Source organism: Gossypium arboreum, chromosome 6 (genome assembly GCF_025698485.1).
Source record: "Gossypium arboreum isolate Shixiya-1 chromosome 6, ASM2569848v2, whole genome shotgun sequence".
NCBI lineage: Eukaryota > Viridiplantae > Streptophyta > Magnoliopsida > Malvales > Malvaceae > Gossypium > Gossypium arboreum.
In genome coordinates, this window is record NC_069075.1 from 122,716,226 (window position 1) to 122,740,835 (window position 24,610).

At 37.5% G+C, this 24,610-nt stretch overlaps 1 protein-coding gene and 2 non-coding genes across 3 annotated transcripts; all 3 read left to right on the forward strand.

Moving 5' to 3' along the window:
* Positions 1 to 5,832: 5,832 nt before the first annotated feature.
* Positions 5,833 to 5,939, forward strand: LOC128294740 (small nucleolar RNA R71). Its single transcript, XR_008285047.1, has one exon. It is a non-coding gene; the product is annotated as a small nucleolar RNA R71 (small nucleolar RNA).
* Positions 5,940 to 10,073: 4,134 nt separating this feature from the next.
* On the forward strand, positions 10,074 to 10,179 carry LOC128294376 (small nucleolar RNA R71). Its single transcript, XR_008284688.1, has one exon. It is a non-coding gene; the product is annotated as a small nucleolar RNA R71 (small nucleolar RNA).
* A 10,763-nt stretch (positions 10,180 to 20,942) lies between these two features.
* On the forward strand, positions 20,943 to 22,685 carry LOC108471937 (uncharacterized). The gene has a single exon (XM_017773477.1). It carries the CDS (start codon positions 20,943 to 20,945, stop codon positions 22,683 to 22,685), a length of 1,743 nt encoding a protein of 580 aa, XP_017628966.1.
* Positions 22,686 to 24,610: the final 1,925 nt, after the last annotated feature.

Sequence of the window (24,610 nt, forward strand, 5' to 3'; positions counted from 1 at the left end):
TAAACTAGGAACGTACAGAGAAAAGAATTGGGGAATTGCTTTTGGGAAAATCAATTGACTTGAGACAATACCTAAGGAAAAATCCACCTAGACTGTACTTGTTATTCTGGCTCCGAATCGAACGATTTATTCATTCAACTTGTTCCGTAGAGATCCCTAAGTTATGTTATTATCCCTATTCAAGACTAATAACATCTAATCCCTAGATTGAATAATCGAGACTTTTCTCTAATTAACACTCTAGGGTTGCATTAACTCGATCTATGGTTCCCCTTATTAGGTTTCACCCTAATCCGGCAAAATCTTGTCACCCTATTTCTAGGCGCGCAATCAACTCTGCTTAATTATGGCAAATGTACTCTTAGACAGGGTCTATTCCTCCTCTGGATAAGAGCGTGTCTTGAATCAGTATCCTGGGATATCAAAGCAAGAATTAAGAACACATAATTAAGAGCAAGTTAAATATTTATCATACGATTCAGAAAATAATAAACAAGATTCATCTTAGGTTTTATTCCCCTTAGGTATTTAAGGGATTTAGTTCATAACTAAATAAGAAAACATCTCAGAAGAATAAAGAATACCAAACATAAAGAAAACCCAAAACTCCTTAAGGGTAATTGAGGAGAGATCTTCAGTTTTGATGATGAATCCGGCTTCTGAGATGGATCAATCGGCTTCCTTGGGGTAATTCCTTACCTCTCTTCTCCGTCTCCACTTTTCTCCTCCTCTTGTGCGTATTTATAGGCTTTGGAATGCTTAGAAACCCTCCAAAGTGGCCTTTTCTGAATTAGACTTAACATGGGCTTAGCAGGGACACGCCCGTGTGACACAGCCATGTGACGTGATTGCCAGGCCGTGTTCGATCTGTTAAATTGCACACGGCCATATGGGTCAATGGCTAGGCCGTGTGAATCGTGAAAGCCTTGGTCGACACCCTCAAAAGACACGGGCGTGTGAGCTACCCGTGTGGCAAGGCTTAGGCTATGTCATCTTCTCGATTTGGTCCATTTTGTCCCTTTTTGGCTCGTTTTTGGCTCCTTTTGACTCTTGGTGCTCTCTTGAGTACAAAACATGAAATTAAAGCATTAGGAGCATCAAATTCACCAATACTAATGAGAAATCATCTATAAAATGCATTAAACATGGGGTAAAAATATGTATAATTTGCGGTTTATCAAATACCCCCACACTTAAGCATTTGCTTGTCCTCAAGCAAAATTCTCAACTCATAATTAAAATAAATCCTTCTCAACTTACAATTTCTATCAATAATATCTCAAATTAATCCATAGGTAATCATACATTGAGAATTTAACTAAAAGAACATAAAAGTTTCAATCATTCCAAGTTGAGCATTTTATCCCAAAAATATAGGTGTCTTCCCTCATCTAAGTAATTACCTTTAATTTAGAATATCACAGGGTTTTACATCCTCACTAAAGATTTACTCAAATTACTCGAGGTGTTTTAAGGACAACAAAGGAAGCACTCAATAGTTAATAATGGAAAGTCCTTACCATAGGCTTGCATGAAAATCAAATCTCCACCACTTTAATTTTAAGATGATACATCAATCAAAAGGTCTTTAGAGGGTTGTAATGAGGCTTGGTTAGGGGGCGTGGTCACACTTTGAAAGAAAGGGTTAGAATTGAGATTGAATTGAAAAGTTTCCTAACTAGAAAAAGAGTTAATCTTCACTTACGTATAACAGAGCTTCTCTCAAAATATGAAACATAGTTGTGTTTTTTTTAAAGAAAAAGTTAATTAATATTGACTAAATATCAATAACAAAACATAGCTAGACAATCCATTCAACTCAAATCTGGATAAAAATAGGGATTAATTTAGGGGATTTCAACAATAATGGTTTAAAGGTTAATATTAAGGGTAATACAAGAATTGGTTTGTTGGGCTCAAGGGGGTTTACTAGGGGTTAATTGTGGAGGTAGGCTTTTCATGGCATGAGTGGGTTAATCCTAAGTGCCTTAATCATTTTGATATATCAAATCAAATGGTGTGGTCTCGACATTCATAATCAAGCAAGTTCTAGAATAACAGTTCAATCTTGGCGCACTCAAAGCAATAATAAAAGTGAGCATGAAAGGATGAATAGATGCTCAAAAGGCTAAAAATCTCACAAAAATTATGGCTTTTGATGTTTAGACTCGTGAATTCTAATTCAAAGTAATACACGGACTTGGGAAACAACCTATAATTTAATTTCTTAAAAAAAAATCAACTTATCATGCTTGATTCTCTAATGTCTTAAAGTTTAAATAATCAATGCATAAATCTCTATGTTTTAATTCGAGATATATCAATCAAAATCATAAATCAATTAAAATTTATCCTAAATATGATATGCAAGTTTTTCATGAGAACAAGGTGATTATTCAGGGATCTTTTTCTGATAGTGAAATAAATATCCCCCCCACAGTTAAGATGTATATTGCCCTCAATGTACAATGATAGATGTTAGAGAATAAAAATAAGATAGAGAGAGAAGTGAAACTTCTTGTATGATGAATTCCTCGAAATTAGAGTTTTGGAGAGTAATCGATTTGAGAGTGGAGGAGGATACTCCGGTAGCCGTAGAGGTTCATTAGGCCATAAGTCCCGCGCCAAAAGAATATTATATCTAGTGGTAGCTATGGTTGTGGTCGAGCAAGACATGGTAGTCGTGGAGAACCTTCCCCTGTGGAGTTGTAGTTCCTACGTGATGATGAGCTTAGGAGTTCTATATAACTGTGATAAAATCAGGAACTTTTTAGGAGATATTAGGAAGTATAAGGATTCGAAAGGAAATAATCGAAATAAAGAATAAAAATAAAATTCTAAAATCTAATAAAAATAATAGAAATAGTTTCAATAATAAGTAAAAACAGAAAGTAATAAATAAATATTTCTAAACATCTTCATCGCTGGATGGTTCGCGAGGTAGGATTGACGATGAGATGGAAAGGTGCTGACAACTCTGCCGTAGAGTAGCATCAATGTCGTCAAATTTTTGAAAACATTGGAGCTCGAATCCAGTGAGGTGCTCAGAGATGTTAGCATATGAAGCTGCCATATGAACTGACAAGAGGGTAATGGCAGCTGAGAATAAGGATCAGGGAGTGGAGAAGGGGAGATTTCGGCTAGGGCTTTGGAAAGGAAGAAGAAAATGAATAGTGATTTGCTTATATAGGGGGGCCACACAGCCTAGGGCCACGCCCGTGTACTTATGAGGGTGAGCCCATTTATTTCGAATTTTGTAATTTTAGGTCGTGATTGGTTATTCTCCTACGCCTGTGTGTCTTGGGCGTGTGTGGTACACGGCCATATTGCACGGCCGTGCCTAGTTTTGTTCGCTTCTCCCATGCCCGTGTGTTATGGTAGCACGCCCGTGGATTGTTGTACAAGGCTGAAGGGCACAGGCGTGTTGCACGCCCGTGTCGAAGAAACAGAATTGAGCCTTGTCCCTGGCACGCCCGTGGGTTTTCATTCCCACACCCATGTGTTCCTATCAAGTTCACCCATGGCCATGTCGCACGGCTGTGGGGATTTATCACACCCTGTGTTTTGGGGAAATCATGTCCTATTTCAACACGGCCGTATCGCACGGCCGTGTCTCTTCCCTTGTTTGGCCACGGCTTTAGGCACGCCCGTGTGCCTGGCCGTGTGTGCTGAAAAACTTTACAATTCAAAAATTCTATTAATTGATTCGAAGTGTGAGAAAATAAAAAAAAATAAAGAAATTAAAATATGTTACTGCTCGAGTTGCCTCTCGAGAAGCGCTTATTTATAGTCTAAGCTCGACTTACCTCTCCATTGAATGATCATGATGGTTTGAGGAGTTAATACTCCTCGTTCCCACTGTCAATCTTAAAATAAGGTTTTAATCGGGTGTTGTTTACCTTAAAAGTGCCGAACTTAGGATGACTCACCTCAACTTTACCGAATGGAAAAATACTAAGTACCGTAAGAGGATTTCCTCATTTGGTGTGGTAGTGACAATGTGAGGATCAACAGTATCTAGTAAGATTGTATCACCGACCTGAAGTTGATTAGGGGAGGTATCGGGCTTATTTTTGTGTAGTTTCGGTTTATCATGTGTTCTCGGTTTGTGTTCTTGCCATTCGTCTAGCTCTTATATCCGTAGTATTCGTTCTTCATGGTCGTCTTTGTTCTCTTCATGATAGTAGCACACTGTCTCTGTTGTCTTTGTTCGAGGAAGTTCCTGCAAGGACGATTGAATATTAGTATTATCATCAACAGTTTTTATAGCATTATCTTGAGTATTAGAGGTTTTGACTGAGTCGTGTGCTTAGAGTGTTACTGCGTCGTCACCTGCACGAAGTGTTAGCTCTCCTGTGCCTACATTAATAATGGTTCTAGCGTTAGCTCTCCTGTGCCTACATTAATAATGGTTCTGGCAGTTGCTAAAAATGGTCGTCCTAAAATTAGAGGTACCTCGTTGTCCTCATCCATATCTAAGACAACGAAGTCTACTGGGTAAATAAATTTATCAATTTTAACTAGAACGTCTTTAATAATACCCTTAGGAAATCTAACTATTTTGTCAGCCAATTGTATGCTCATCCTAGTCTATTTGGGTTTACCGAGACCTAGTCGTTTAAATATTTTATATGGCATAACATTTATACTTGCCCCCAGATCAGCTAAAGCATTATTCACAGATAAACTACCAATTAAGCAAGGAATTGTAAAACTCCCTGGATCTTTCAATTTGTTAGGTAGCTTATTCTTTAGAATAGCTGAGCAGACTGCATTGAGTTCCACATGCGATGTAGCGTTTAATTCCTTTTATTGGTCAGAAGTTCCTTTAAGAATTTTGCTGAGTTGGGCATCTGCGAAAGAACTTCAATAAAAGGTAAGTTAATATGTAATTTTTTTTAAGAGTTTGACAAACTTACTGAATTGTTCTTCTGTTCTGTCTTTCGTCATCGCTTTAGGATATGGCACACGAGGTTCATGATTCGTACTTACCTGTTTGGGATCATTATTGTTTACCTCTTCTCGTCCTTTATTCATCGCGTTGTCTTGTTGTATTTCTGGTTCGGGTGCAATAAGTCCGTCCTTATTTTGAGTGCTAATTGCATTGAGGTGTTCCCTCGGATTAGGTTCAGTATTACTTGGTAAGCTATCTTGTGGTCGTTCGGAGATTAGCTTGGATAGCTGGCCTATCTAAGTTTCGAGTCCTTGGATTGATGCTTGTTGATTCTTAAGTGCCGTGTCGGTATTTTGAAAATGGGTTTCTAACACCGGGATGAACTTAGAAAGCATCTCTTCAAGGTTTGGTTTCTTCTCTTGTTGATAAGGTGGCTGTTGAAAACCTTGAGGATTTTGTGGCTTTTGATTTCCTTGACCACCCCAGGAGAAATTTGGTTCCTCCAACCTGCATTATAAGTATTACTGTATGGGTTATTTTGAGATCTAAAGTTATTATTACCCATATAGTTGACTTGTTCCTCTTCGGTTGTAGGATTAAAGGATTGGTATTCTGTATGCACACCTCCTCCGCTTGAGTCACACCTCATTACTGGATGTACCTGCATAGAACCAAGTAAACCGTCAATCTTTTTATTGAGAAGTTCTACCTGATTAGAGAGCATGGTGACTGAATCGATGTTATAAACGCCGGCTGTTTTTGTTGGCTTTGTCCTCATAACTTTCCATTGATAGTTATTCATTGACATCTCCTCTATAAATTCATAGGCATCTTCCAGTGTTTTATTGTTGATGGTTCCGCCAGCAGCTGCGTCAATCATTTGTCTTGTCGAGGGATTCACACCATTGTAGAACGTTTGAACTTGCAGCCAAAGCGGTAACCCATGGTGAGGGCACCTTCTCAGTAAGTCCTTGTATCTCTCCCATGCATCGTAAAGTGTTTCTAAATCCATCTGTATAAAAGAAGAGATATCATTACGCAATTTAGCCATTTTAGTCGGTGAAAAATATTTTAGTAAAAATTTCTCGGTCATTTATTCCCAAGTAGTGATAGACCCTCGTGGTAACGAGTTCAACCACTGTTTAGCTTTGTTTCTCAGTGAAAAGGGAAATAACCGAAGACGAATGGCATCATCAAAAATGCCATTGATTTTGAATGTATCGCAAAATTCCAAGAAATTTGCTAAGTGAGCGCTGGGATCTTCATCCTGCAAACCATCAAACTGAACAAAGAGTTGTATCATCTGAATAGTGTTAGGTTTTAATTCAAAAGTATTTGCAGCTACAGCAGGTCTAACTATGCTAGATTCAGTTCCTGTTAAAAAAGTTTTAGCATAATCATACATAGTACGTGGAGCAGGATTTTGATTAGCAGCAATTGCAGGAGGTGGCTGATTGCCTTGGTTTTCAGCCATCTCATCGGTTGGGGTTTGAGTATCGTCTTCTCGCTGGTTCTCCGTGTATCATAAGGCACGCCTTATTTCTCTTTGATATTTGCGAATTGTACGATCGATTTCTTTGTCAAAAAGTAATGGTCCCGACGGGTTTCTTCAAGTCATAAACTATAAAAACCTGCCAAGAGAGTGAAAAAGTAAATTAATAAATAATAAAATAAAATAAAATTAGAAGAAAAATAAATGGCTAAAGTAATAAAATCTAGTGTTCCTAATATTTCAGTTCCCCAGCAACGGTGCCGAAAACTTGATAGCGTGATTCGTAACAAGTAATAAATATTTATAATGAATATCAAACCTAGACTAACTATTATCACGACGAAAAGGCAAGCGCACCTATCGAACAATAGTATAGTAATGGCAAGTCCGAGATATCGTACCCAAGGGAACCAAAAGTACTAGTAATAACTATCTTTTTATTATCTAGTCTAAGGATAAAAGGGGTTTGTTTTAATTAACTAATTATTTAAACTAAGAACACACAGAAAAATGAATTGGGGAATTGCTTTTGGGAAAATCGATTGACTTGAGACAATACCTAAGGAGAAATCCACCTAGACTGTACTTGTTATTCTGGCTCCGGATCGGACGATTTATTCATTCAACTTGTTCCGTAGAGATCCTTAAGTTATGTTATTATCCCTATTCAAGACTAATAACCTCTAATCCCTAGATTGAATAACCGAGACTTTTCTCTAGTTAACACTCTATGGTTGCATTAACTCGATCTGTGGATCCCCTTATTAGGTTTCACCCTAATCCGAAAAAATCTTGTCACCCTATTTCTAAGCACGCAATCAAATCTGCTTAATTGTGGCAAATGTACTCTTAGACAGGGTCTATTCCTCCTCTGAATAAAAGCGTGTCTTGAATCAGTATCCTGGGATATCAAAGCAAGAATTAAGAACACATAATTAAGAGCAAGTTAAATATTTATCATACGATTCAGAAAATAATAACAAGATTCATCTTAGGTTTCATTCCCCTTAGGTATTTAGGGGATTTAATTCATAACTAAATAAGAAAACATCTCAGAAGAATAAAGAATACAAAACATAAAGAAAACCCAAAACTCCTGAAGGGAATTGAGGAGAGATCTTCAGTCTTGATGATGAATCCGGCTTCTGAGATGGATCAATCGGCTTCCTTAGGGTAATTCCTTAGCCCTCTTTTTCGTCTCCTTTTTTCTTCTCCTCTAGTGTGTATTTATATGCTTTGGAATGCCTAGAAACCCTTCAAAGTGGCCTTTTCCGAATTGGACTTAACTTGGGCTTAGCAGGGACACGCCTGTGTGACACAACTGTGTGATGTGATTGCCAGGCCGTGTTTAATCCTTTAAATTGCACACAGCCATGTGGGTCAATGGTTGGGCCATGTGAATCGTGAAAGCCTTGGTCGACACCCTCGAAAGACATGGGCTTGTGAGCTACCCGTGTGGCAAGGCTTAGGCCGTGTCATCTTCTCGATTTGGTCTGTTTTGTCCCTTTTTGGCTCGTTTTTGGCTCCTTTGACTCTTGGTGCTCTTCTGAGTACAAAACATGAAATTAAAGTATTAGGAGCATCGAATTCACCAATTCTAATGAGAAATCATCTATAAAATGCATTAAACATGGGGTAAAAATATGTATAATTTACAGTTTATCAGGTTGCCTCCCGAGAAGCGCTTATTTATAGTCTTAAGCTGGACTTACCTCTCTTCTGCATGGTCAAGGTGGTGCGAGGAGTATACACTTCTCATCCCTGCTATCAACTTTATCAACTTAAGGTTTAAGATGAGTATTGTTTACCTTAAAAGTACAGAATTTGGGATGAATTACCTCGACTGTACCATATGGGAAAATACTGAGTACCGTAAGATGAATTTTTTCATTAGTTTCAGGAGTGGTAATGCGAGGATCTGCTACATCTAGTAGTACTTTGTCTCCAACCTTAAGTTGATTTGGTGAGGTATTGAGCTCGTCCTGGCTCGGTTTTGGTTTATCGGGTGTTCTTGGTTTCTGTGTCTGCCATTCATCTAGCTCCTCAATTTGTAGCCTTCGTTCTTCATAGATAGGTCTTTTGTTGTTGTTTGAACACGGCTAATATGTGTTCTTCGTAACTGTTTCCTGCATAGAGGGTTTCACCACATGATCAGTACTAGTAGAATGATTTATACAACCACCTTCAATTTTGATGTGTTACTCAAATTACGAGCTTGAAGGGTGATTGTTTCGTCTCCTATACGAAGTGTGAGTTCACCTGTACCAACATCAATAATGGTTCTGGCAGTCACTAAAAAGGGTCATTCTAAAATTAAAGGTGCGTTACTATCCTTTTCCATGTCTAGAACAACAAAGTCTACTGGGTATATAAATTTATGGATTTTAACAAGAACATCTTTAGTGATAACCCTAGGAAATCTAATGGTTTTATCAGCCAATTGAATGCTCATCCTAGTTTGTTTGGGTTTCCCAAGACCTTGCTGTTTTAACATTTTATAAGGCATAACATTAATGCTTGCCCCTAAGTCAGCCAGTGCATTATGAACATCTAAACTAGCAATTAAACAATGAATCGTAAAACTCCCTGGATCTTTCAATTTGTTGGGTAGCTTATTGTGTAGAATGGCTAAGCAAACTGCATTCAACTCCACATGCGATGCCTCATCCAACTTTCATTTATTTGTTAAAAGCTCCTTTAAGAATTTGACTGCGTTTGGCATCTGCGAAAAAGCTTCAATAAACGGTAAGTTAATATGTAATTTTTTTAATAATTTAAGAAATTTACCGAATTGTTCTTCTGTGAGGTCTTTCCTTGTTGCGTTTGGGTATGGCACACGAGGTTTGTATTCTTTACTTACCAGTTTCTGGTCATTGTGGTCCACCTCACCCTTACCTTTACTTACCCCAATTTCTTGCCTCAGTTCTGGTTTAGGTGCAACCAACCCTTCCGCATCTTGAATGGTAATTGCATTGATTTGCTCCCTTGGGTTAGATTTAGTGTTACTCGGCAGACTACCTTGTGGTCGTTCAGAAATCAATTTGATGAGTTGGCCTATCTAAGTTTCGAGCCTTTGGATTGACGCTTGTTGATTCTTAAGGGCTGTCTCAGTATTCTGGAAACGAGTTTCTGACACCAAAATAAATTTTGTCAACATCTCCTCAAGGTTCGGCTTCTTTTCCTGATGGTAAGGTGGTTGTTGAAAACCCAGAGGATGTTGTGGCCTTTGATAAGAAATTGGGATTGTTCCTCCAACCTGCATTATAAATGTTACTATACGGGTTATTTTGGGGTCTAGAGTTATTGTTACCCATATATTGGACTTGTTCCTCCTCGATGCTAGGGTTGAAGGGTTGATATTCTGTGCATGCCCCTCTTCCATTCGAATCGCACCTCATCACTATATGTACCTGAGTAGAACCACACAAATCGTCAATCTTTTTATTTAAGAGTTCTACTTGGTTAGATAGCATAGTAACCGCATTGAGGTTGAAAACACTGGCTGCTTTCATCGGTTTTGTCCTCATAACTTGCCACTGATAGTTATTCAGTGACATCTCCTCAATAAATTTGTAAGCCGCCTCAGGTGTCTTATTATTGATAGTTCCACCTGCGGCTGCGTTAATCATCTGCCGAGTCGAAGGGTTCAGGCTATTGTGAAATGTTTGGACCTGTAGCCAGAGTGGTAAACCATGGTGGGGGCATCTTTGCAAAAGGTCATTGTATCTCTCCCATGCATCGTAGAGTGTTTCTAATCCATCTGCACAAAAGAGGAGATATCATTACGTAATTTGGCTATTTTAGCCGGCGAAAAATATTTTAATAAAAATTTTTCAGTCATCTATTCCCAAGTAGTGATTGATCCTCGTGGCAACGAGTTCAACCACTGTTTAGCCTTATTCCTCAACGAAAAGGGAAACAACCAAAGGTGAATGGCGTCATCAGAAACGCCATTAATTTTAAAATTGTCGTAAAACTTTAAGAAATTTTCCATGTGAGCATTGGGATCCTCGTCTTGCAAACCATCACACTGAACAAACTATTGGATCATTCGAATGGTGTTAGGTTTCAGTTCAAAATTATTTGCTGCAACAGCAGGCCTAACTATGCTCGATTCAGTTCCTATTAAACTAGGTTTAGCATAATCATACATAGTGCGTGGAGCAGGATTCTGATTTACTGAATCAGTAGCAATCGTAGGAGGTAGCGAATTTTCTTGGTTTTTAGCCATCTCCTCGGTTGTGGTTGAAGTGTCATCCTCTTGCTCGTCCTCTATGTATCTTAGGCTTCGCCTTCTTTCTCTTTGGTTTTTGCGAACTGTGTGGTCGATCTCACGGTCAAAAAGTAGTGGTCCTAACGAGTTTCTTTTGGTCATAAACTAGAAAAACTTTTCAAAAGAAAATAAATGAAAAATTAGAAAATAAAATAAAAATAAAATGACTAAAGTAATAAAAATAGAGTGTTCCTAATATCCTAGTTCACCGGTAACGGCGCCAAAAACTTGATGGGTGATATTTGTGACAGGTTTTAAAAATTGATAAATGAATCGTTCTTGAGACTAACTTATTATCACGATTAAGACAAGTGTACCTATCGAACAGTAGTATAGTTCAGCAAGACCGGATTGTCGAACCCAAAGGAACCACGAGTACTAGTATTTACTTCCTTTTTATTATCTAGCCTAAAAATCAAAAGGTTTGGTTATCTAAACTAATTACTAAACTAAGAATGCACAAAAAGAAACTTTTGGAAAATACTTTTTAGAAAATTCGATTGATTAAGACAATACCTAAGGAAAAATCCACCTAGACTTCACTTGTTATTTGACTCTGAATCAGACGATTTATTAATTTGACTTGATCCTTAAAAATCCCTAAGTTATATTATTATCTCTCTTGAGACTAATAACGTCTAGCCCTAGGTTGAATAATTGAAATCTCTTTCTAATTTACACCCTAGAATTGCATTAACTTGATCTTTGGATTCCCTTATTAGGTTTCATTGTAATCTGACAAAATCTTGTCACCCTATCTCTAGGCGCGCAATCAACTTCGCTTAATTACGACAAATTTACTCTTAGACAGTGTTAACCTGAATCAATATCCTGGAATATTAAAATAAGAATTAAGAACACATAATTAAGAACAAATCAAATATTTATCATACAATTCAGATAATAATTATAAGATCCATTTTAGTTTTCATTCCCTTTAGGTATTTAGGGGTTTTAGTTCATACTCATGAAGGAAAACATCCCAAAAGCATAAAGATAACAAAACATAAGAAAACCCAAAACTACTGAGGGAACTTGAAGGGAGATCTTCAGTCTTAATGATGAATCCGACTTCTAAGATGGATCAATCGGCTTTCCTTGAGAAATTCCTTGCTTCCTACTTTGTATCCCCCCTCTTAAGTGCCTTGTCAGGTGTTTAAATAGGCTTTAAAATGCCTAAGAGTCCCCAAAATTGGCCTTTTCCGAATAGGGTTATACTTGGGCTCGGTAGGGACACGCCCGTGTGACATGCCCTTGTGCGATTACTCCAGCCCGGGGTCAAGGCTGTTGAACAAGCACGGGCGTGTAGTCTACCCGTGTAAGTCGTGCTTCGATCCTGCCAGAGGGACACAGCCGTGTAACACGCCCGTGTGAGAAAGTCCAGCCCGTGTTGATTTCTCACGTGGTGATAAACATGTCAAATTGCATATTTTTTATGCTTAATTTGGTTTATTGATGAACTGAATCCTGCTAATTAAGTGTTTTTATGATTTAATTCTTGTCAGGGATGCAATTGATCAAAAGCAAGCTGAAAAGGGGCCAAATTAGAAGAAAATTATTAGAATGGGCCAAAGCGAAAAGATGGAGCAAGCCAAGGACTAGTCATAAATTTGACTTTGTAAAAAGCCAAAAATAGGAAATTCTATTTTAAGTTTATTTTAATTTTATTTATTTTTAATTATTATTATTTTAGATTTTATATTAATTTCTTAAGCTATTTTTAGTAAACCCTATCTATATAAATAGGGGTTTTAGTTCTTAGAAATGATCCATTAATCAATTGTCTTTACATTCCTATTTCATTTTGGAATTCCATTATCCACTTTGTTTTCTTTTTCTTAATTCAATTGAGCATTAGATTATTTTTCTTCTTTTTACAAAATTTGTCTAATTCTCTTTGCAAATATTTTTCCGATCCATTTCCACTACATTTTTCATATAATTTCTATCATTTCCATAACCTTCAAGCATGATTAAATTCATGCCACACTAAACCCCTTTCAGCTTTAAGCCAGTGTTAACCCCGTCAAAATACCCGTGAGTTAAGAACCCGAGCTGTTTAACTCCCAACTTTTGATATTTATTATTTCTCCGGATTAAGAGTATGACTTCGTCAACTCACAAAGTCAAGTGAATACTAAGTCAAAAAAGACGTCGTTTGAGTTAGTGTGGCTAGACGTACAGTTGGAATTTCGAAAGGATCGATTGTCTAATTGGTCTTCCATGAACACATTGGCGTGCCAAGTGGGGATTGCTATTTGGTTCCGTCAAGGGAAGTAGTAACCGGATTTAAATGTCTCAACGTTTGAGGGCATTGGTTCGAGCTAGGCATTTCTAGAACTCAAAGTTGCCGGAGTTCTAAATCACAAACATTTCGTAGGTTGTTCGATCGATAAGGGTTAGTTATAGGACGTTCCATAACTAATTTACACAAGGAAGAGTTGGTGTCCGAGGCGTCCTTGGTAGCTATAACTAGCTTATCAAAAAAGAGGAGTTCACCTAATTTCGAGAAACGGGTCAAAGACGGGAAAACCCGTGCTTAAGGCTAAGCTAAGTTTTATTGATTTTCCTTTAAATCATTTTGTTATTTATTTTTATTTCATCTTTTACTTTTTACTTTTTACGTGTCTTGTGTTTATTTCAGGTTTCATATTTTATTTCTCCCCTAAACGTCGCGGGCACGACAATTGCCCAGACACTAATCTGGTCAAGAAACAAACAATTTTAAGTAATTCTAGTCTCTGTGGGATCGACCCTACTCCCTATACTGCTTTAATTTGCAAACTAGGTGTAGGTTTATATTGGTGGAATCGACAGTCATCAGTTTTGGCGCCGTTGCCGGGGACTGGCAACACTTACAATTGTTTAAATCGTCTTCATGACCATATCTTCATCAGGAGATCTCGAATACGACCCAGAGATCGAGAAATCGGCGCGAGCATGACGAAAAGAGACAAAAGCTCTTAAACGTGCAAGTAAAACAGGAGTAGAGCTAGGACAAGGAATCCTAGAATCCGACGTTGAAAAGTTGAGCGAAGTAATTCGTACAGAGGCAATTCGACGTGGGAAACAAGTCAAAGAGGTTGAACCTGAGACTGAACCACTCTTTGAAACAAAAAACAACCTCTGTGAACTAGAAAGAATGGCAAACCGAACCATTCGTCAACTAGCCGCTGCTCCCAACGAGCAAACACCGTTATGCATCAACTATCCAACCGGAGGAACCCCTTTTGAATTGAAGTCGAGCTTGATTCACCTTTTGCCCACTTTTCGAGGCTTGAAGAACGAAAATCCACACACTCACTTGAGAGAATTTCACATGGTCTGCTCAAGCATGAAACCTCAGGGAGTACCCGAATATGAGATCAAACTTCGGGCCTTTCCTTTTTCTTTAGTTGATACAGCAAAATAATGGTTATTTTACTTACCTCCCGGTTCTATCACAACGTGGGATGACTTATCTCATGTATTTCTTGACAGGTTCTTCCCAGCGTCACGAGCAGTCGAGCTTAGGAGGGACATAGTGGGAATTCGCCAATTGGAGAGTGAATCTGTGACAGCCCTAAATTGACCCTAGTCGGAAAGTGGTCTCGGGACCACTAAACCGAGTCATAAAAATAATTAGCCATCATAGTTGATGCTCATTATATGTACATATGCATGTGTGAAAAATTCATGTTTGAATTTTGTTAATTGTAAGTGAATTTTATCAAATAGGACTTATGTGAGAAAATTTAGAAATGTGCTAGGCAAATGTAAAGTGGCCTATTAATGCATGATGTGAAAATGATGGGCTTGCATGTCAAATTTCCTAGATTAAAGCCTAGTGGCGGCCATGACAAAGGGGATAGGCAAAACATGTCATAAAACATGTTGTGTAAGTGGTTTATGTTGGAATAAATAAAATAAGGAGTATGGGTAATAAAGAAATGAAAAAAGGAAAGAAGGTGTGTGATTCCCCCATTGCCGTGAGTTGAAGAAAAGAGAAAAAAAAAATTTGTTCATCCTTTTCATTTTCTTTTGGCCGAAAATTCTAAGGAAGAAGGAAGGAATTCTTGCTCCATGTTTGGTTTAGAAGAGGATTAGGAGGAGGTTCGGCCATACTTGTATCAAGATTAAGGTATGTTTGATGTTGTGCCATGAGATTCATGCATGTTTTTAGTTGCTAGCTTGATGTTCTTATTAGCCCATGGTTCAAATCTTTGCTATGTCATGGGGATGGTATTCGGCCAAGGTGGATTTTGTGTTGATATCATTGCATGCTAAATGTGAAGCTTGTTAATGATGCATGTGATGGTGGATTGATAACTCTTGAATCTCCTTTTTAGCATCCTTGAGTGAGACATTAAGTTCCTTGTTCAACCATGACCAAAAATTGAAATGGTAAGGTGTTGTGATGCATTTGGCCATGGTAGGATATAGAAGAGAAATAAGGTTGTTGTTAGATGAAGTAGAGTCTAACAAATGAGCTCGTATGTGCATTGGTTGCTAGATGGAGAAGAATCGGCTAGCAAGTTGTGTGCTAAGGCCGAATGTAATTTGGTATATTATGGGTAATGCATGTGTTGAATTAGTGTAAAGAGAGAGGATGCTTTAATAGTGTATATATGTGTATTAGCCAAGTTTTGAACTTGAAACAAATGGTGTTTAGTCAACACAAGTGACCATACTTGTAGAATGTACTAAGTGTTGCAATCGGCCTTAGCATAGATGTGTATGTTCGGCCATTGGTAGCCTATTGATGGCTTTAGCTTGACTTAAAAATTCGCTAAGGGAAATATTAGCTAGTATGTTGAATTCGATTCGTGATTTCGTACATATGTGACTCTAATGTCTAATGTATATATATGGGCTAAGTACCTTGAGCTTCTCTTTTGATGTTCGAATGAATTGTATTAAATTGTTGATGTGATTAAAAATGCATATGATCATTGTGTATTTGAGCTAAAGGGTGGCCATATGACCTATCAAACTCCTTGTCATATTCAGCCATAAGCTAGCAAAATGAGACTTTGATAAGTTAAATTTGTTTGAATTAGCTCAAGAGCTTAGGGGACCACAGTTGGATAAGGGAAAGGAAAAAGTGATCGAATAGCCGTTGAAGCCGTTCGACAACATCCGAGGTAAGTTTTCGAGTAATGGAACTTAAATTATGATTCGATTAGATTATGTCTTAAGTAAATCAAAATCATGCCCTTTGTATGTGGCTATTGAGCCGAAATTGTAAATATGATAAGTGTCTTGTGTTGAGCTTTGGTAATGAAAATGAAATATGGATGTGTCATGATTTATTGATATATGTGTGCATGGTTCTTCGAATGATGTCCGGGCTAAGTCCCGAAGGCTTTGTGCTAAGTGACTAAATCCGGACTAAGATCCGAAGGCATTTGTGCGAGTTACTAAATCCGGACTAAGATCCGAAGGCATTTGTGCGAGTTACTAAATCCGGGATAAGTCCCGAAGGCATTTGTGCGAGCTACTATCTCCGGGCCATGTCCCGAAGGTATTTGAACGAGTGGCTATATCAGGTTAAACTCCGAAGGTACGTGATTCGGGAATGAATGAACTTGCTGTAAAAATTTCAGTTAATATGCTTGTGAAATCCCGACAATGAGGTATGTTTCGTATGTGCTTTGAATTAGTCGAGCCCTTACAAATAAGTATTCGCTCAGTTGATAAATGAGCTACCGGCCTTTGGCTAAGTTGATCTTTTGTGTATGAACATAAGGGTTGGTAATGTGAAGTAAGTATGATATTGAGAATTTGTGCATATGAAATTATCCGTTTAGCTATCTGAATGCTATGCTTTTGTTGTCTTGGAATCCCTTGCTCAAAACTTACTAAGCATAAATTGCTTACTCCGTTTCTTTGTTTCTCTGTTTTATAGATTTTGGCTCGTCACCATCGGACTCGGGATATTTGGAAGTCGAAGTCTCCCACACTATCAAAGCCCCTTTTGGTACAATTTTGGTTGAACTTTGAAATGGCATGTATAGGACTACCCTTTTGTTGTTGGTCATGCACCCATGGATTTTGTGTAAATTTGGATAGCCATGCGAAAATAGCTTATATCGTTTTAGCATAGTACTATAATCGTTTTGTATGTTGATCACTAAGAGGTATGGAAATGTTTAGAAACGATTAGCCATTGGAATGGTTAATCATGATTATACTTTGTGCTATGTATGCAAAAGGGCTAATTGAATCATGGAAACTATGAAATAGGTAAAGTCTACCTTAAAGGCGAATCTTTGACAGCAGCAGCGATGTGGATGTGAAAATCACTAAAAATAGTAGGAATGGAATTAAATAGTGAATAAATTATGTAAATTAACCTTGATGAATCTACTTTCATATGGAAGAAACGAAATGGTCATATGAGTTGTATGTTAAGAGATATTTGGGTTTTAGTGAAGCAGGGGCAGAACGGTTTCGGATTCCTGTTCGACTTTGGAAATTCATTATAAATTAACCAGAGATAATTAGGAGTCATTACATATATGTATAGATTCCTCTTTGAGTCTAGTTTCTATAGAAACAAACGGCATCAGTATTGAAGCTGTAACACCCCTAACTCGTGACCGTCGCTGGTGTCGGACACGAGGGGTTAACGGCCAGATCCTCTCAAGGTACCAACCAATTTGACATTACCAGTCAGGCTGGAAAACTGCATCACCTTTGCCTTAAAAATCATATCTCGAGTTTCAAAACTCGGAAACTGGTTTTGTAAATTTTCCCTGAATTTAGACTCACATACCCATCCATGGATTTATTTCTAGAATTTTTGGTCGGGCCAATTGGTACAGTTTATTAGTTAAAGTCACCCATGTTACAGGGATCGACTGCTCTGACCTTCGTACGTTACAACTGAATATCTCTCTGTACAGGGCTTTAATACTGGTGACGTTTGTTTCTAATGAAACTAGACTCAAAATGGAATCTGTACATATAATGCATGACTCCTAATTCTTTCTGGATAATTTATGGTAAATTTTCAAAGTCGCGACAGGGGACCCAGAAACCGTTCTGGCCCTGTCTCACGAGAACTTTAATATTTCTCAGTATACTGCTCATATGGTCGTTTCGTTTCATCCATATAAAAATAGATTCATCAAGGTTAAATTTCGTAATTTACTCACTATTTAATTCTACTTCTACTATTTTTAGTGATTTTTCAATCTCATCTCACTGCTGCTGTCCGCAACAGTTACTGCAGTAGACTATGCCAATTTCATGAATCTTTCCTTGACCTTAATCATCCATCACACATGACACAAATTATGGGCACCATATCAAAATTAGAGTTTCTAAGACTCGTGGCTATAGGTTCTAGCATCCCACTCGACGACCACATAGGCCATTTTCACATGGCTTAAAGTTTACAACCCACAATTCGACAAAATATAATAGCCTATACATGCCAAATGTTCTTCAACAACGAAAACAATACCACAAGATTTCAGTCGGTGTGATGACTTCAACGACGGTCCCGATCACGCAAACAATACGAGTCCGAGAGACCTAAAATGGGTGACAAGAAAACACCGAGTGAGTTTACAACTCAGAAGTCATAAGCATTCATCAATCCATCGATAAAGTTACTACAACATGTACAACAAACGAGGCTAGGTACTCATCCATATCGAATCTATACCATAATACCTCGGACCTTTCGGTCCAATCTCGTACCAAGTCATACATCCACATTTCATATTCTACACAACAAGATAATCGAAACATTTTACACATTAACTCATTTTCCAGCACAACCATACAATTTCAATCATCACATAGATTTAAGGCTTACCAAATTCAACCCCAAGCATGAACGTATTCTCTATTCGTCATGAGCTCGAGGTACTTACCCGATCTGCTGTCCATACTCAACTCGATGGAGACACACCCTCCATATATATAGAGTACGCACACACAGTGCTTAATACTCGATTCGCACACTTAGTGCCACGCAATTTAAGCCCGCACACACAAGTGCCATACCCTCCGAGCTCGCACACCCAAAGGTCAGTATTTTTCCAGCTTGCACACATAGTGTCATATTTTTCCAGCATGCACACTTAGTGCCTTATATTTCCAGCACGCACACTTAGTGCCAATCTCGTCACCATACACACGTATTGCCCGCACACACAGTCTTGGAAGCAAACTTTCTACACATTCCACTATTTCTTTTACATTCAACAATTATCCTCACTCCATACACATACAATTTCATTTATACATATATAGCATTCCATTAAATGTAATTTCATAGATTTTCCAATCATTTAAGCAATATCAAACATATGTGCTTAATGACTTACCTAGTGTTGGGCAAATAATTCCAAGTCGGCTACTCGTTGACCTTCGATTTCCCTTTGTTGGACGCCTCTCCTTTAGGATCTTGAGCTTAAACAAATAAATCAACTCATTCAATCGCTTGGGTACATATGTTGGTATCCACATTCTAATGATAATATAACATGCGAAACGACATGGTAAAATTTTTATCTTGCTACCTTATGTTCTTGGCTATTCGGCCAATAGCCTTATGCAATTTACTATTCTATCAATAATCCAATCGTACATACACGTATACATATTCGTATATTAGATAACCATCCTTACTAACCACCCATTTTAGTTGATTTCATACAATCAAAGGCAAAATCATAATTGGGTATACTTATATAGCCGAATGTGCTAAAATTGGTCTAACATCACCTATACCCTTGATTGAATGGCCGAATACTTATACTAGCAATTATAGTATCGATTTTATTCTTTCAAACACATAGTCCCATTCGGCCCTAACCATTTACTTAACGTATGTGTACAAATTCCATCTCAAGATTTGGAGTTGCAACTACAACTAGGTTACAACAATGCTCATCAATGACCGAATGCCTAAGCACAACTCTACTAAAAATTTATCCAACATCATTAACTTTGCCTTTCACTATTTTTTTTTCTAAACATCAAATACAAAGTAACTTACATGTATATATTAAACCAACCTTGCTAGCACAATATCCCTTAACCGAATATCATAAACCCAAGCCACATATATAGTTCATCAAGGCCTTTCATTGGCCACATTCGGCACCCCCCCTTCCCCATGAACAACCAAATTTCAACCTCCATTTAAAAGTTTATGTACCAAGAGCTTCAACTACTTGGCCAAATACCAAGCCTCCAAACACCCAAATTTAATCCATGGGATGAATAGAACTTGAACTAATCACCTCGTTTATATCTAAATTTCCAAGGATTTCAAAGTGCTTACCTCTTCCTAAGCATCAACCAAGCGAATCATGCACAAAAGAAATCCTTCTTCTTCCTCCTTCAAGTCACGGCAATGGAGAATAGAATGAGCAAAATTTTCTTTTTTTTTTGTTTTCCTTGTTCAATACACGGCAATGGGGAGGGGTAACCACACACACACTTTTTTTTTTGTTTCTCTTCCTACAACACCAATATAATAACAATTCTAACATCAACCATTAGCAAAACATGTTGGAAACATGTTCCCTTGCCCATAACCTTGTCATGGCCGGCCACTCACCTTAGGAAGTGGGTTATTTGACATGCAAGGACAACTATTTTCCCACATGTATTAATAGGCCACCTTACAATTGCCTAGCACATTTCTAAATTTTTTTCACACAAGTCCTTTCTAGTGAAATTCACCTTTATAACACTAAATCAAATCATCAAAAATGTCACACACAATTTAACACATATCATAGGCATCAAAATAAATTTTAAATTATTTTTATGCCTCGGTTTTGTGGTCCCGAAACCACATCCCGTCTAGGGTCAATTTTGGGCATCATGAAGCCCCAGAAGGGAGATATCTAGGTCGTAATGCATTAAGGTCAGTAGTAGTCGCACCTGTAATGGGGAGACTTTAACTAATAAACTGTACTAATTGGCCGACCAAAAATTCTAGAAAAAAATTTGTAGATGCATATATGAGTCTAGTTTCAGGGAAAAATTACGAAACTGATTTCCAAGTTTTTGAACTCAAGATATGATTTTTAAAGTGACAGTGACGCAGATAGCCAACTGCCTGGAAAATTTTTAAAATGTACCGTGAAAATGAATGGTTTAAGCCGTTAACCCCTCGTGTCCGACTCCGGCAGCGGTCTCGGGTACGGGGTGTCACAGAATCGCTCTACGACTATTGAGAGTGGTACAAAAAACTGTGTGCGAGTTGTCCTCAACATGGGTTAACCGAACAATCACTTCTTCAATATTTCTACGAGGGTTTGCTCCCTATGGAAATGAAGATGATTGACGCTGCTAGTGGAGGAGCGCTTGTCAATATGACCCCTCAAAGGGCAAGAGAGCTAATATCCACCATGGCGGTAAATTCTCAACAATATCGGCCAAATTCAGAACCGATAAGACGGGTTAATGGGGTAAACGTTTCAACTTTAGAAGATAAATTAGATAAGCTTACGAATGTTGTTCAATCTTTGCTTACAAAAAAGAAGAGTTTGACCTCACTACGTGGAATTTGTACTACGTCTGAACACCCGACGGATTTGTGCCCAATCCTTAACGACAATTCAACGGCACATGTTGACTCTATCGGAGGTTTTCCAGGACCTCCGCAAAGACACTATGATCCTTTCTCCAACACCTACAATCCCGAGTGGAAGGATCATCCCAACCTGAATTACGGAGCTAATCCCCGATATAATCTACCATACCAACCGAGACCTCTGGAACCACCACCACAACACAAGCCGAGCACATCTCTAGAAGCTATCATGGAAAGTCTTGCTGACGATGCTGCAAAATATCAACAGAGGACAGACGCATCAATACAAGAGTTAACTAATCAAGTTAGTAAACTCTCAATGGTAGTTAATCGCTTGGAGTCTCAAGGTAAACTACCTTCTCAAACAGAGCCGAACCCTCGGCAGAATGTCAATGCAATAACTCTTCATAGTGGAAAGGTTCTAGAAACAGTTCCAGCCAAAAATCATGGGCAAGAAAAGGAACGGGAAAAGCAGATCTCAGATCCAACAGCAAGGCCAAAATTGGAAGTTCAGAAACCAGTTGTGATGCCACCTCTTTTTCCAAGGAGGCTTGCAAGGGATAAGAAAGAGAAGGAGGAAAAAGAAATCCTCGAGACATTCAGGAAGGTGAAGGTAAATATCCATTCACTCGACGCTATCAAACAGATCCCTCGTTATGAAAGATTCCTCAAGGAATTGTGTACTAGCAAAAGGAGATTAATAGGTAATGAAAGAGTAAATGTAGGAGAAAATGTCTCTGCAGTGCTACAAAAGAAAGTTCCACCCAAATACAAGGACCAAGGTATGTTTGCTATTCCTTGTGAGATAGGCATTAAGAAAGCCATGTGCGATTTAGGAGCTTCCATTAATGTTATGCCTTATTCTATTTATAAACTGATTAACGTGGGTCATTTAAAAGAGACAGGAGTAATAATCCAGTTGGCGGACAGGACAGTCGTCTATCCTGAAGGGCTGCTTGAAGACGTCCTTGTTAAAGTTAACGAATTAGTTTTCCCTGTAGATTTTTACATTATCGACATGGAGGATGACAATTCAGCTAATTCGTCTGATATAATTCATGGGAGACCATTCTTGGGTACTGCACGAACAAAAATTGATGTTTGGAATGGAACACTTACCATGGAATTTGACGGTGACGTGGTTAGGTTTAGTGTTTATGAGGATATGGGACATTCAAATGATAAGTTACAAATTGTGCCTTGCAGGAATATGGATCTCAATTTTAAGCAAGAGGAATTATCGATGATCCAAAAACCAATACATGAAGATGTGATGAAAGCCTCGAAATTGGAAATTAAACCGCTTCTAGAACATACAAGGATTCCAATAGAGGAAAATGTAAAGATGAACGAAGAAGATCAAATGATAGGAGAATCCGAGAAATGCTTCAAGGATAATGGAAAAAGGTCGAAACCTTTCTACAAGAACATCCAAGTGCACAAGATGGGAAAATTAATTCTCAATAAACCCAAAGGATAACATTTAAGGTTGTCGAGCTAACGACGTTAAACAAAAGCGCTTTTTGGGAGGCAACCCAAATTTATTTTCATTTATTTAATTTTGAGTTTTAGTAAGATTTAGGTTGTAAATAAATAAATTTTTATTTAATCTAGTGAATTTTCTATTTTTAGGAACGTAATGGAGGTTTTTCAGAAGTCAGATAATGATGGTAGCGTGGGCACACAGTGCTAAATGCTGACAATTATTTCCCAATGCCGACAACATTAGTTGAAACACATGGGGAGAAATCTTAACCTTTCTCTTTGCTTTTTGAGTTACTAAACTTTATTGCATATAACACATGCTTGAGGACAAGCATAGATTAAGTGGGGGGGTTGGATTGATATGTTAATTTTTACTGCATGTCTTTCTCTTTTGCATGTGTTCAATCTTACGATGAATTCTTTCGACAATTTATTCAACATTTGAGCCTTAAAACCTCATACTTAGTCGATTTAAGCAATTAGGAAAATTACGAACTAAATGTTTAAGTATATAGATTGGTCGACATTTAGGTTTTAAAATTGGTATATGTAGCTACAATTTTTTCGCATGAATTGATTGATTGAATAAAATATGTTTGCTTGTGCATAAATAAATTAATAAAGGTTCGGGCTATGAATGAAGTTTCAAAACGTGACCGAATTGAGTAACAAGGCGAGGTGCTTGGGTTGTCATCTTGTCTCGCGTAAAAGGTTCGAGTGACAAGTCGATAACTTACAAACATTCCGCTAGTGAACACCCCATAAAATAAAAAAAGAGAAAAATAATACATAATAAATAAAGACTGTTTGAACCGAGTAAAGGGATAGGGTGCTTGGGTTGTCATCCTAGTTCGCGTAAAAAGGTTTGATCTTGTCTATTAATTTTCTGATGCATAGTTATTAATAATGCCGTGAAAATTATGGGATTCAATCTCAATTTAGCGAAATTGTTTAGTTGACATATTTCAATTTTATGACACTTGTTGATTAAAATGTATATTTTGAACATTTATTTCTTTTTGCCTATGTTGTTTGCATTGATTGAGGATATGGAAAAGGGGCTCAATTTTTAATAAATTGTGGAATTGATTCTAATGTTTGAAAGAACAACATGCTTGAGGCAAGCATGAGCTAAGTAGGGGATTTGATAAACATGTCAAATTGCATATTTTTATGCTTAATTTGGTATATTGATGAACCTGAATCTCGCTAATTAAGTGTTTTATGATTTAATTCTTGTCAGGGATGCAATTGATCAAAAGCAAGCTAAAAAGGGGCCAAATTAGAAGAAAATTATTAGAATGGGCCAAAGCGAAAAGATGGAGCAAGCCAAGGACTAGTTATAAATTTGACTTTGTAAAAAGCCAAAAATAGGAAATTCTATTTTAAGTTTATTTTAATTTTATTTATTTTTAATTATTATTATTTTAGATTTTATATTAATTTTCTTAAGCTATTTTTAGTAAACCCTATCTATATAAATAGGGGGTTTTAGTTCTTAGGAAATGATCCATTAATCAATTGTCTTTACATTCCTATTTCATTTTGGAATTTCATTATCCACTTTGTTTTCTTTTTCTTAATTCAATTGAGCATTAGATTATTTTGTCTTCTTTTTACAAAATTTGTCTAATTCTCTTTGCAAATATTTTTCCTATCCATTTCCACTACATTTTTCATATAATTTCTATCATTTCCATAACCTTCAAGCATGATTAAATTCATGCCACACTAAACCCCTTTCAGCTTTAAGCCAGTGTTAACCCCGTCAAAATACCCGTGAGTTACGAACCCGAGCTGTTTAACTCCCAACTTTTGATATTTATTATTTCTCCGGATTAAGAGTATGACTTCATCAACTCACAAAGTCAAGTCAATACTAAGTCAAAAAAGACGTCGTTTGAGTTAGTGTGGCTAGAC

Bases quoted from the DNA above. Each gene is read 5' to 3' on its own strand.
- LOC108471937 (XM_017773477.1), top strand. From the start codon at position 20,943: ATGAAGATGATTGACGCTGCTAGTGGAGGAGCGCTTGTCAATATGACC.